The sequence below is a fragment of the Garra rufa genome, chromosome 3 (assembly GCF_049309525.1).
Source record: "Garra rufa chromosome 3, GarRuf1.0, whole genome shotgun sequence".
Classification (NCBI taxonomy): Eukaryota; Metazoa; Chordata; class Actinopteri; order Cypriniformes; family Cyprinidae; genus Garra; species Garra rufa.
Window position 1 is genome coordinate 1,053,333 of NC_133363.1, and position 14,867 is coordinate 1,068,199.

The 14,867-nt window shown below is 38.0% G+C and overlaps 1 protein-coding gene across 1 annotated transcript in view; it reads left to right on the top strand.

Moving 5' to 3' along the window:
• The window catches only part of LOC141332501 (receptor-type tyrosine-protein phosphatase delta-like), a 412,589-nt gene that overhangs the window by 340,274 nt on the left and 57,448 nt on the right, over positions 1-14,867 (top strand). The window contains 2 exon segments of the mRNA XM_073837637.1: positions 13,682-13,870; positions 14,710-14,718. Of these exon segments, the coding sequence (XP_073693738.1) occupies positions 13,682-13,870; positions 14,710-14,718 (198 nt within the window).

A 14,867-nucleotide genomic window follows, 5' to 3' on the forward strand; every position in this document is an offset into this window, starting at 1 on the left:
TGATATTTATATGATGAAATCTTTATAACAGTACAGCAGATACTGACATAAAATGATCTAAACATCAGTGGATCACTAGAGATGTAATGATATCAAAATCTCACTATACAGTAATACCGCGGTATGAAGTCTACAATACAGATTTATTGCGATATTTAAAAAAAAAAAAAAAGACAAATGAAGAATTGGAATTTTTTTTACATTTTTAAGTGAAATTATTCTATGTAGTGCACTTTGAGAGTTCAAAATTAAGAGCTGCAATGTTCTTAACTAAGAAAACTTAAGTCAGAAAAATTGACTTCTACTAGAACTTTAAGAGGGACTCAACCCTCTTTTTATTTGATATACTGTCCCAAATTGCATTCGCACTGGTGTTTTAGGAAGCCAAATTAGAATATACTATTAATAACAATGACAGTAATAGCCATATATTGTAAAACAATTGCACTGCAAAATAAATGAAAATTAATATTTCATTGGTGTATTATTTTTAGCCGCACACTACAGCTGAGAAATTACAAATTTTTACTGCACTTTTAATATTTTAACAGAAACTGCAGTTGAGCTTTTACTTTGAAGCTAAAAAAAAAGTCACAGTACATACAACATACAATTAACAAGTTCACTGCAATCATTCACTATGAACAGAGCTGTTCTGAGGCACAGAAAACACCGGATCATGAGCTGAATGCCTAAACTAAATGTACTGTACACTTCACTTCAAAACGTGTAGTGGCTTAAATAGAGGGATTAAACCGTTGTGCTTTTGGTTTTAGTCCGTTTGATAGATACTGTGTCAAAGCATTACGACCCAAAACATAACTTTAAAGATCACTTTTTGCCCAGAAGAAATTGTTTCTTATCGTTATGTGACCACGATAATGTCAATACCGTTTTGCTATGATAATACCACGTTATTGATGACATTGTTACATCCCTACACTCTTAAAAATAAAGGTGCTTCAAAAGGTTCTTCAAGCGATGCTATAGAAGAACCATTTTTGGTTCCACAAAGAACCATTCAGTCAAAGGTTCTTTAAAGAACCATCTCTTTCTTACCTTTCATAATCTGAAGAACCTTCTTAAGCCACAGTGAACCTTTTGTTAAAGGTTCTTTATGGAACCATTTACACAAAAACGTTTCTTCTATGGCCTCGTGAAGCACCTTTATTTGTATTTATATAGAGTGTAGTGGTCACTCTGTATCTCCAATAATATGTCTTAGTATGATGAGATTGAAATGACCCAAAGATATAATGCAATGCAATCCAATGATGATTGACAGATGAACAAATAAACGTTCCTCAAAAGATGTGAGATGTTTTGGAGGCTTGGGAAGATCATTTCTCCACTGAGTAATAGTGAAAGTAAAACTTATGGAAACAAATCCTGATGATCAGGTTTGAGAATAAAAAATGATTCATGGAGAATCAAGAATCAAGCCAAGCTGCTTTAGTCCAGTAAGTGTTCAACTGGAAATATTACCTCAGTAATTTAAAGGTTTACTTGATAAAAATCAGTCAAGAATTGACAAAAAGATGTGAAGCACAAGCTCAATATTAAAAACAGAACGACAGAAGCCATGTGTGCGTAACGGTTTTAACAGCAAAGTGTTGGTTATTTAGAGGCCTTTTTGTGTATCAAATATGATACAGCATCTTTATAGGTTTAATGATGCTACTTTTGATGATGGTTTGCTGCGCTTGGGTCTCTCTGCCGTCATTCAGAGCTGATGAGCGAGCGATCGATAGACTTTATCAGTTCAGCGGTCCAGGCGATCAATAAGCGTTTACACTCAAGGGCTTCCAGACAATCAGAGAGTCCATGAGGAGCACTTCCGCAGACACATCTACTGTGCCAAGAGCATCTGTGGAGGACTAACGCTGTAGGAACGAGCTCGATGATAAAAACACGTTGACGTTTATGTTTCATATCATAACTACAGTGCAGAGAATTGCATGGATGAATGGTTTACCATCGTGGTTCATAACTACTCTCATGTCTGTTCTGGAAAAATGGTCAAATGTTTTTTTTTTTTTTTTTAATAGTTGGAGAAAATGCTTCCCATATCTACTGCTGTTGGTGTCCAGAGTATATACATAAATAATACATACATGCAAGCATACTCTCTTAAAAATAAAGGTGCTTCACGATGCCATAGAAGAACCTCTTTTGTCTAAATGGTTCCATAAAGAACCTTTAACATCTGAAGAACCTTTCTGTTTCATAAAAGTTTCTTTGTGCGAAAGAAGGTTCTTTAGATTATGAAAAGCTAAGATAGAGATGGTTCTTTAAAGAATCGTTAACTGAATGGTTCTTTGTGGAAACAAAACTGGTTCTTCTATGGCATCGCTTGAAGAACCCTTTAAAGCACCTTTATCTTTAAGAGTGTACATTCATTCCCAGAAAACATTTTATAAGCATTATTTTTAAAATGAGGTGAAAATATTTGTACATAAATGAAGTATGATTTTGCAAACTTTTGAATTGAACATTTATTTTGTTTAATAATCTTATAAATGTATGGGGTAAAAGACACACAGTATTGAGACAAATATTTCAGGTAAAATAATATATTTTTTTAAATCAAGTGTTTTTACTGATTTTAATCAGTTAACACTTGATCAAAACAATCACTTTAGCAAAATTTGTACTATTTTCTGCTTATTTTGCTAAATAAAATAATTATTATTTGTTCAATAAATATACTTTTGGTAAAATATGTAAAAAAAAAAAAAAAAAAAAAAATTATATATATATATATATATATATATATATATATATATATATATATTAATACAGAAGCAAGATCCCATAAAAAGCAACAACAAATTATATTTCATTATATGATATGATTATATAATATTATGTTTTTAAATATGATTATTTCATTCTAAACATGGTGATTATCTCTAAGATGGAAACCCAAGAGATCTAACCATGTCATGTCAACAAATACAAAAAAGTCAGCCATCTAGTAATTCTCATTTATATTATTGTGCCTTTTGCCCCAACAGTAGAGGCGTTTTTTACCCCAAATACCGTAATTGTACATATTATTTCGCTATTGAAAAAATATTGCTTAAATTATCTTAAAACTCAAAATCATTAAGTACACATTTGTTTCAAAATATATTCAATACTTTTAGCCATTCTGATTTGCTACTTAAATATATCAAATATCAGATCAAATTAGCACAGAACCAACTTTGTGTTGCTGCCTGCGATCGAGTTAAAAATCAGCTAAATACACATGAGCATCTTGAAAAGCAAATGTTTTGAAAAGTGCTACGCCGAATGTTTTGCCATCTAATGGTTCAGAGGAAAATAATATCAAAACCACATTTAGCCCTATTGTACCCTACTGATTACATAAATAATATACTTTAAATAAATGTACTTATATTACTGTGTAAATTGAGAAGAGGAGAGGGCCAAACACCGAACCCTGAGGTACCTCAGTCTTTACGAACCCATAAGGCTTTTGTTCACCTTTGCAACAGAATGTCATCAAATATGAGCAACGTTTATATGTGAATAAAAGCCTAAAGTATATGTTTTTCATAAAGAGACCATGTCTTTTCAGAAGACTTTCCTATATATATATATATTGGTTATGGGTTTGGAAAGACATGAGTGAGAGGAAAGGATGGCAATTTTCGTTTCTGAGTGAACTACCCTCTTAATATGGCCTTACTGTGGCAAAGTCAGATATGAAATGAGAGCTTTAGGCATGAATCTGACATCTTTTTTCACGTCGAGATCCTGTAAAGTCCAAATGCAGCGACGTTCTCCGTGTCCAGACAGAGATGCAGGTGAACATCTGCGAGCGTCGTTCTCATCGCCGGAGGTCGGCATTCCTGAACAGGTCAAATTTCTGACTTCCGAGAGACATGATTGATGGAAACACTGCAGCTTTTTGCCTCCATCTCGGTGAAAGCGCTCGCAAGATTATACGGCAGCTGGAACGCGCTGATAAACGCGCCGGTGGCCGGATTAGCCGCCTGTCATTTACCACGCGGCCAAATGTAAAAGATAACCTTTATTATCACAGAACAAGTGTCACATGAAGAAGAGGAAAATAACAGCAAACGGAGAGGAGCCGAACGCGCCGGCGTCAGAGGAAGCGTTAATGGAGAGCTCTTACATTCGCTGGAGTGATTCTGTTCGAGACGGAACAAAAGCGTAATTAACAGGCCACGCTGAACCATGCCAAAGAAAACAAGCAAATACATCAGGGGGCGTAAATGAGAGCCGAGAGCCGGAGAGGGGGTGGAAATGCAAACGCACACGCAATCTACTGACTTGAGTTTTAAGAGCTTTATTTCTGACAGCTATCAGACGTCTCGTCTCTTCTCTTCTCTCGCTGTGTTGAATACTTGATCAAATGTTTCTCTATAATGTGCACTGTATAATCATCGGCCTGGTTTGTTTAGCAGCTTCGAAGAAGATCAGAATATTTCATCTTGCAAAACAAAATTTTCATGCTCTGTATTTTTGTCTTGTTTTCCTGTGAAAATATCCAAACATTCTTAAATCAAAATACATTTACAGTATTAAGACATTGAGGTTTTTTTTTTTTTTTTTTTGTTTTTGTTTTTTGGAAAATGTATCAATCATCAGAGTTGATGCTTAAAAAGTCTGTAAATGGGGTAAAACAAATGTATTTTTCTCACCAGATTAGTAGATTTCTTATTTAGTTTTTATTTTAAAAGTACTTTTCAAGTGTCTGTATTTTATCAGTGTTTTTCTTTAGAAAACTTTACTTCACAACATTCTGAAGCATAATATTGTACTTTTTACTGCACTGTGTTGCATATAAAATATAATTTTATATATAATTACATTAGAAATCTAGTACTTTCTTACTTTTACTCAAGTAAAAGTAATTCAAAGATGTACTTGAATCATCTCAAGTAAATGTATAGATTTTTAGAAAGTTTAGATATTTCCATTGGAAAACAATAGATTAGACATTAGTTATTAAACATATAATTAACCTAAGTATAATTGTGTACTATTATGTTATTTATAAATATATTGAATGAGCTTTTACTTTTTAATGTTAGTGTTTTTGTCATTTGATGTGCTTTTGTAATTTTTTGTACTTAAAAAAAAACTTCAGCTGATTGTTATTGGGTAATTTCAATAACTTCAACTTGAAATTATTTCTTAAGTAGCACGGGTATGTTATCGATCCAAATTATAGATTTTTCTTTTATGTCAAAATCAGTAGGATATTAAGTAAAGGTCTTGTTTCATGAATATATATCATACATTTCCTAATGTAAATATATCAAAACTTAACTTTTGATTAGTAATATGCATTGCTAAGAACTTAATTTGAACAACTTTAAAGGCGATATTCTCAGCATTTGATTTTTTCGATTTTTTGATTAGATCTTTGATTCTATCCTAACAAACCATACATAATGGAAAGCTTATTTATTCAGCTTTTTTTTTTTTTTTTTAATTGCCCTTATGACTGGTTTTGTGGCCCATATGTGTACTGAGGTACAGATAGACATCCTGAAAAAGTATTTTTAGTGTATTATTGCCTAATATAAACAAGTATTGTTCATCTGTTCCTGAAAATGAAGTGGTTTTTGATTCCCAGCGCTGTGTTCAATCTGGCCCTTTTGTTAGGGTTGTGACTCACTGTTCCAGAGCACAAAACACTCAGTGTATTAATTAACACGGAGGACTAATTACACACACACAGACACATCAGAAACAGAAGAACGGTGGTAGAGTTTCCTCGTGACGGACCTTCTGTGTCTCAAATCCCGGATCAATACGGCGTCTCTGGGGTTCAGCCGGAGCGCCGCAATCCAGGACGAATCCAGCAACATTGACTGCCGTCACAGTCCAGCAGAGAAAACGCTCCTCTGCCCTTTTGTGGCTGGAAAAAAACCCAGCACAAACTTATCTAGAGCGAAGTGAAGCAAACACAAGCCCACCCTAACCCGCTTTGGCCCGCCGCTCGGCACAAAAGCGCCAAAGGAAGCGGAAAATACGGCTGGGATGGCAGTCATACTTGAAGGGTTTCCTGCTATTTGTCTCTGCTGGTAATCTGCGCTTTTGCGGCGGGAGGGATGACCGCAGCACAATGCGTCTTTACACCAGCTGACCTGTGACAGCGGCTCTAAGGAGATTGCGCTCGCTCAAAACGTCCAACAAATATATCTTATTATGGCCCGAGGGGATTTTCCACAGCGAATAACCTCATCCAGGCAAAAACATCTGCCGACGACACTGAAGGAATGAGAGCGAGGCAAAGCTGCATCTAATACGTGCATCAGTCGCTCTGTGACGCTGATCGATTCCCAAGCCAAAGCCATTAACTGGCCGCAGCTCTGTGTGTTTTTGAGCTCCGTGAATAGCGCCGCGGCCCGCAGAAAGAATGCTCGGTATCTCGCTCGCAGCGTTTCTCACAGATAAGCGAAAGAATCAATTACGCCACGCGGCCTTTTAATTTCCAGCTGCAGCGAATCGGCCTCCTCTGGCTTCGCTCATTGTCAGTTAAACAAACCCTGCTAACTTCAGCGGGTAAACACTAACTAATCACGTCGGAGCGTTAGCCCGGTCCGCAGAGACTCAATTAGCTGTATTTAATTAGTGCGTCCTCCTCTGTAGTCTGCTGCGATTAGACCGCCGCGTTAGGGACCGTTTGAGGCTAACAAGAGAGAGACGCTGCCATTTGAGGACGGCTACAGCAATGCCATGGAAATGTACAGTATGCCTAGAAAGTGCTTATTGTTTTTGGTTTATTGAAATAGGCATAACAATGTAAACAAATAAAAAATAAAATAAAGCTAATTTTATGTTGAAATACTGCAATTGTTACAACTGAAATAAAAAAGACTTTCCCACAATTTCGCAGACAAGGCTTACTGTAAGCCTAGCCCTAGACTCAATTGTAAGTCTGAGTTGTTTCAACTGAAAGAAACTCGCACTGACTGATCTTCAAATATATCAGTGCCTTTGTTTTGTCTCAAGATGCACACTAGTAATGTTTTGTTTCTAGGCATTGTTTATGAAAATGACTTAAATCTCCTCACTTTCACAGACAGGGCTTAGACTAAGCCAGGATTAGGCCAATAGTGCAATTAGGACATTTAAGTCATTTTTGATATATTTTAAGATCAGTCAGTGCAAGTTTCTTTCAGTTGAAACAGCTCTAGGAATAGGCTCAAGCCTTGTCTGTGAAACTGGGGGATTTTTTTTATTTACAATTGTAGTATGTCAACCTAAAATTAGTTTTTTATTTTATTTTATTTGTTTTGTAAAAATAAACATGGGGGTGGGGGTGGGTCTCAGACAGGGCTTGACTAAACCAGGATTAGGCCAATAGTGCAATTAGGACATTTAAGTCATTTTTATAAACATGCTTATAAAAAAGCATTACTAGTGTGCATCTTGAGACAAAACAAAGGCACTGATATATTTTAAGATCAGTCAGTTCAAGTTTCTTTCAGTTGAAACAGCTAAGACTTACAATTTAGTCTAGGACTAGGCTTAAGGCCTTGTCTGTGAAACTGGGGGAAAGTCTTTTGAGGATTAGCCCCCCTAAAGATGACTAAAACATCAGGTAACCTACAAATTAAAACGAACACTGAAAATATATGAATAAAATCAAAATGAAGATAAAAATTGAAATAAAATATAAATATTATTACTTAAATGAAATTTGACAAAGTTGCCTTGGTGCATAACAACGCAATAAGATTGAACTAAAATAAATACTGTAATAGCATGTAAATAATGCTAAGATAACACACTTGGACGCTTAAGACAATTAAAAATGCATTAGCACGACGTCCCACCGGAGGCATTCATTTTGAAGAGTTAAATATGTATGAATGCACGAGATGAAGTGCAGTCTAACTCTTTCTGAAGTCACATGGCGCCATTCCCCCGTCAGCGGCGTATTAGGCAGGACATCCATCGGTTGCTCGATGACCTGAGCGTCATTAATGTGTGTAAATGGTCACCGGGGGGTTTTCTTTCGCCCCGCGGCGGCTGGCGACTCTCTTCACGGGGCGACTGCGCCATTATTCTGCGTCAGGTGATGTGAGGAGGAGAGATATACTGTACTCTAGTGTATAATGAGAGTTCAGGTGAGCGCTTGGGATCCGTTTTGCCCTTGATGTTAAAGACGGTAAATGCGATTGTGAGAGAAATGATCTCATGCGCTTATAACTTTTAATTTAATGTTTTAATTCCCTCTCTCGTATCGTTGCATTCTGCCTTCGTAACTCCGGATTTCCTCTTGCCCTCACCTTCTGAATCGACCTATGCTGCTGTTTTTCCCCTTCGCTCTCCTGGCTGTGATTTATTCGTCCTCCAGCAGAAAAAACCTCTCCGTGGCCGCCAGCAGAAGTGCTAACATAGCATATGGCAAACACAGCTCAATTAATTTATGCTTTGAAATGTTTTCGTCAATAACCTTTCTCCTCGAAAAGCTTACAATCATGTGGAGAGCACAAATTAAATAACAATTAACGGCGGTTATTTGCTCGCCGTTAGCTTGAGGACGCATCTCTGCCGCTGCTGTGGCGTTTTTCAGCAGTTAATCAGAGAACTGGCAGAGTGAAGTACCGTTTAATTCGTGAGGTGATTTATAAATGTAATGCTAATTAATTGTGTGTGTGTGTGTGTGTGTGTGTGTGCATGTGTTTCCGGGTGAAAACCGCACAATTACTGACTTGTTTAAAAAAGTACACCAAATGCTTTTGGTTTCTGTTGAGATGCCATGTCAGGATGAAAATGTGCTAGAATTTTCATCAACAGTGTCGATTAACAGTTCAAGTCTATTTGCAGTAGTGAACAGAAAATCTCATGTCCAAATGTGGATGTTTGGGACGGCTGTAAGTACAAAACTGCCCCAAACAAGTTACTAAATGAGTTTCCTTCATTGCAAAACCCCATTGAATGAAATTTCAGTCCAGTCTGAAAAGGATGACAATGCTAATTTTAATTGTCGTAGTCGAGCATTTGAAAGGCATTCAAAGACATTTGATGTTTAAAACTAGCTACTTTTCATGCTACATTAATTTTGTATTAGGTCATAGATAATCTAACAAATCGAATGTGTTTCACATCAGAAAACAACATTGGATTTGTGCCTGCAATGCTTTAAAAGAAAGGGACACCAAAGTGTAGTGCATTCAAGGAAAAAGTGCTGCTAAAACAATGCCAGACTCCAGAAATCCATATTTAATTATGCAGCAAAGCTAAAGAAAGTCTTTTGCTGTTCGTTTGAGAAATATGAATAGAAAATGTCCCGGGGAAAAACCTCCCTCATGCCCGGAGAGGACCAAGGACGAATGTATTTGGCTGAACCTGTCGAGTTCTTGCCGCTTTGGTGGAAGGAGAATTCGAGGTTCTGTATTGTACGGCGGAGACCAAAGATCGATTCCTCTCAGGAGAGAAAATGTATAGTCTCACAGGCATATTTTGATTTCCAACAATACATATAGCCTGAAAGGCATTGATTTTCAAGCAGCATGGATTGTCACGTTCGATAATTATTAGCAGCATTGCCTCTGTTCCTCTAAGGTTGACTGCAGGCACTTGGCTTTATGGCAGGTGAAATTTGGCTCGTTTTAAAGAGCTTGATTCACACGTCGACCTTGGCATTGCTTTAAAGACTTACACACACCCAGAGCCAATACGCAATTAGCGTTGTGCTGAGATTTGGATAAGTGTTATTTGTTGGCCTTTCCATAAACCTTGCAAATAAATTAGCAGAGTTTATTGTGAGTGAGCACGAATCTTGTCATTTTTGCATTGACACGTTCTGCATTGGACACGGGGGAGAGATGAATCTGAAAACAGTGAGCTAACGTTCACGTTAAATCATTTAGTGCATTCATTTTAGTGGTGGGCATAGATTAATTTTTTTAATCTAGATTAATCTAGATTAAATCTTGAAATTAATCTAGATTAATCTAGATTAAAATGGCTAATTTGAATTATGCTGAAGGCATTCAGAATATGTGTGCTACCCAAATAATGACTAAAATTAAGTCTTCGAGAACGGGTTTCTCAAGCCAGGTGGCACATTAGACCAGGCGCTCATCTCCTGTTTCCAAAATGCATTACAAACTGCTTGACAATTGCATTTACAACACAATTAACTATACAAACTTGTGTAACCAAGTACTTCTGCGCAAAAGGCTGTACGACGTGCGCGTTCCAGTAAAATACACAGGCGCGCGGGTATGGATTATGTGATGATGCGTGCATCTTCCAATAAACTGCGTTGCTTTTAGAAGCGTCAATTCAGTTGTTGCATATAGTTTAATGTCTTTATTTCGGGATTATCAAAGTAAATTATAACTCAAACTTGAGATTTTACTGGGGCACAGCAGATTTTCACTGGGGCACGTGCCCAAGTAAAAAGGGTCTAGCAACGCACGCACCTGCCCTGAAGCGGCTTCATAACTGCATCCATGTCTGCGCGTCTCATTTGATGTGGTCATTTCACAGAAGTTGAAGACTTGTTCTCGCCCCCTACATTGCAATTCAACTAGATATACGTCATCCGCGCTAAAATATCAAGGTGAAAGTCATCATATCTTGCGTAGTTTAGACCCAGCTCCCAACCCAACTTTGAGAATAGATTAACGGCGATATTTTTTTTATCGCGCGATATGAGTCTCACGTTAACGCAGCACGTTAACGCCGATAACGGCCCACCACTAATTCATTTATTTTATGAATTAGGAAAACACAAGCTATTCATCATACAGCAGCCATAGCTATGAGCAGTGCTGAAAGAGCGAATTTCAAAAGTAACCCAGAAATGTCTGAAAGGCAGTCCGAGATAGGCTGTGTGTAGCAATTATAGCAAAAGCCTTTATATTTGTTGTAGCGTACATTGAGTAGAGTAGCGGGCCTAGTACCGAACCCTGTGGTACACCAGTGCTTAGCCGATCCCACACTTCCTGGAAACCTTTAAACGCTCACATAATAAGTAGGTGTTGTGCATGGAGGTTAAATGGGTGGCATACGTAATGAACAGAAGTACAGAAGTGAGGTAATTTCCTAAACTGTATTAAGAGTTGAGAATCATTGTGATTAAGCAGCTATCAGCTAGTATGACACCATGTTGGGATCGGAAGCAAGTATTGGTTAGACACCAAAATGATCCCTCAGCAGCTTTCTGTAGCTTTTGTCGTAATTTTATACCTGCATGTTTAGGAAAACAGACCAACACGTAACTTTAGCTGCCAAGTACCTCCTAACAGACGATGCCTACACACCACAGAAGAGCTAAAATTAGATTGTGTTATGTAGCTCACAGCCTGTGAAGGTCACAAGAGGATTTAGAGTAGAATGTTTGCACAAAGATATGAAAATTTGTGCTAATGCCCAAGGGATGAGTACTGGAAGAGTGTTTTAAATGAATAACATCAGGCGATTCTGGACATCACAGATCAGCTGTGCAGCTGCTTTTGTGTTTTATTTCAAATGGATGAATCATGAAACCTCACAAGGACATGCCCAAGTCATATTTCCCACTCAAAATGTTTTTTTTTTTTTTGCATCGTGACATTATTTTCATTACAATTTAGCGCCCTCTTGTACTTGAAATCATTTCCATTTACTGAGGTGTTAAATTATGAATTAAACCCGAGATGTATGAATTCTGAAATGCAGACCTTGGCCCTTGGTTGGCATAAATTAAGGACATCTTCAAATCTTCGCTGAATCGCAGCACTCTGAAAGAATGATTTCCGAGACAATGAGGAGCGTTTCGAGCTCTTTATGAGCTGCAGGAAATCCACCATTACAGCAGATGCCTCCCTCTGAGGCGCTGAAGTGTCATAATCACTCTTTAGTCACTATTTAGACAGGGATATTATTCTGTTGTCTATCACACATTCATTCAAACCCTTCACTGTTTTCTGGAAACAAGAGACAATGTCCCAGGATCCGTCAACTGGAACTGTAGTGATACAGTCGCTATCATAGAGGCTCATTTGTTCTATTGTGAGGTAAATCTACAGTATTTCATTGCACATGTCATCAAATTGTATACAAGATATACAAAAATAGCTGTAAACGTGAAAGAGAGGTGAAATGGATTTTCGTGTTGTTGTATACCTGAGCTGAGGTTCATAGAAAGAGAATCCCTGGAGATGTTTGTGTAGTTCAGTGGTAATCACAGTGTGTTTGTGTGCGTGTGTGTTGGTAATGTTCCCCAGAGGCTTGTTGACTTCTTGTTTGTTTTAGATTGCTTGTGTTTGCTGTAGGTTCACACACACACACACACACACACACACAAGGTGGTTAACCTTCAGAAAGTGTTGGTCAAACTTGAGCTCCAAAAGTCGTCTGTATGTCTAGTTCTGAATGAGCCTTTATTCATGGTCTGCTGAGAGTAATTTAATACTTTTACATTTTTACATTTTCTTTTGATGTTTTAGGAATGAGGAGAATGGCACTTAATCATTTTTTACAAATGACTGTTGCTCTAAAAGTATATAGTTTAAAACGCAATCACTTTTTTCCCCACAAGTTGTTGTTGTAAAGATAATTCAAAAGAAACATACCCAGAAAGCACATGTACGTCTGCAAGATGTCTGTTAAAGATCTCTTGATATGGAAAGCATCTGCTGTGTACAAACGTCTGGCAGACGTCTGAAAGATGTCAGTTTTACATGCATTCTAAATCATAAACATCTTAAAGACATTTAAAGACCTGAGCGCAAACCGAATGTTCGCCTTCTGATAATTTACGCCTGCACGCTAGGTGGCGTCGACCAACAATGCATTTTTCCTCAGATATGAAAAGGTAAATGTTTCAATAATTTTTTTTAGAATACGGAAGATCTAGAAAATGAACGTGCTCTGACTCATACAACACTCGTGCATGTGGAACAGGTGAGAATAACCATCTGTTAAGATGATGATAACCATGTGCATAATCTTCTCTCTAGGAATACTTTTCTTCTGTGTTTGTTTACACTGGTTTTGGAACCAGTGCCACCACTCTTGTCCTTTTGTGCAACAGCAGCTGCTCCAGGCACGTGATGTAATGCTCAAATCTTATTGGACGGCCGTGTTTTGGCTTTGCGAAACTGAAAAGATTTGTCATGTGGTTGTTAAAAAAACATTCGCTGTTTTATTCCAGCGCGTCATTGCGTACGATATTCGTTTTGCATTTTTCGCGCTCAGTGTGGAAATGCCTTAATAGACCTCTATTTGACATCTGATAAGAAATGTCCAATAGATGTATTGCAGATGAGCAAACTACGTCTTGCAGATGTAAATGCAGACGTCAAAAATACGTCTCCAAGAAGTACGTATGCTATCAGGGTAATTTTATATATAACTACAAACCAGAACTGCTTAATTTAGAATAAACATTTGTGACCCATTCCGTAATGATTTACTGACTACATTTTGTCTCTTTAATGTGGATGTTTATTGAAAAAAAATGAGGTCAACCAAAAATAAAAAATAGCTGTATGTAGTAGCTAGATGGGAAAAAGGTTTTACCATCAGCTTCCTCCATCAAGAAGTAATCGAGCATTGACGTCTACAGTTAAATGAGTCGATTCTGTCCGTTTATTGTTGATGTTATTTGAATGCTTGCTGTTCTGATGAGTTTCTCCATGTTCCCACAGCAGCTTGTGTGTGTAACTGTGCTGGTGTTCCTGTGTTTCAGAGGATCAGCTGCCCCCAGGTTTCCCCACCATAGATATGGGCCCTCAGCTCAAGGTGGTGGAGCGCACCCGTACCGCCACCATGCTCTGTGCTGCTAGCGGTAACCCAGACCCGGACATTTCCTGGTTCAAAGACTTCCTGCCAGTGAACACGAGTAACAACAACGGGCGCATCAAACAGCTCCGATCAGGTAATTTCCCGGCGAGCGCTCGGCTCGGTAATGCTAGAAGAAAAGCAGCGACAAGAGCCTCTATTGTCCTTCTTTCCGTTTGACTTTCTGTTCTTTCTCATGGAGCCTTTTCTTTGGTTTTCTGTAGGAAACGGCATCTACGTCGTCTACGTCCCCTCTGTGTGTGATGTGTCTTGTGTTCCTGTCTGTTTAATTTATTACCCATGATTCACTGCTATGACTGCATTTTTGGCCAGCTTAAATTGGGCTTTGTTTTGTTTCCATTTTAACACTTAGTCGCAAAAAGCAGCCGAACCATGCATAATAAATAACTGTCGTTCTCCATGTCCTTATTTTCCTTCCTCCAATGCGCAATTAGTAAGATCTGGCTTCATTCAGAGCTCTCGAAAGAATCATCAGAGTTGTTTTGTTTGTTGCTTTCATGTCATGATGCAGCACACAAATGAGTGAACCTTTGATTTAAAAACAAAAAACGAGCGTCCCTGTGTGTGTGTGAGACCCCTGTTTTGTGTTTGCGATTCCAAGTGACTAAATTCAGGGCTGAACACGTTGGCGATTCTTTGAATCGTTGTTGAGTAGCTTGAAAGCCCCGTTCCGTTTTGCAACGTGTAAACCTATAGGCGGTCGAGTTGTGTTTTCCAGCCCTCGGTGGTACGATATGTCTTCCCAGAGTTCTCTGCTCTGCCCTTGTCCTGTTTTCTCTGCCGTTGTCTGATTTCTCTCTTGATTTTTGTGCTCCAATAGAGTGTCAGATTTAAGTGTGTCAACTAGAGCAAACGTAAGGAATATAATCATATTTTTTATGCTGTCTTTCTTCTCTCTGTTTTGTAAATCTCCAGAGTCCTTTGGTAAGTTTGTAGATCTGAGCACACATGCCTCCCACTAATGTTCCATGTTTCTCAAACTACTGTTAAAATGCATGGCATGCATTTTACTAACGGTGTCGATAGGCCAGCAGAACACACTGTAGCTGTAGCTGACTAGCAGTAAAGAGCAC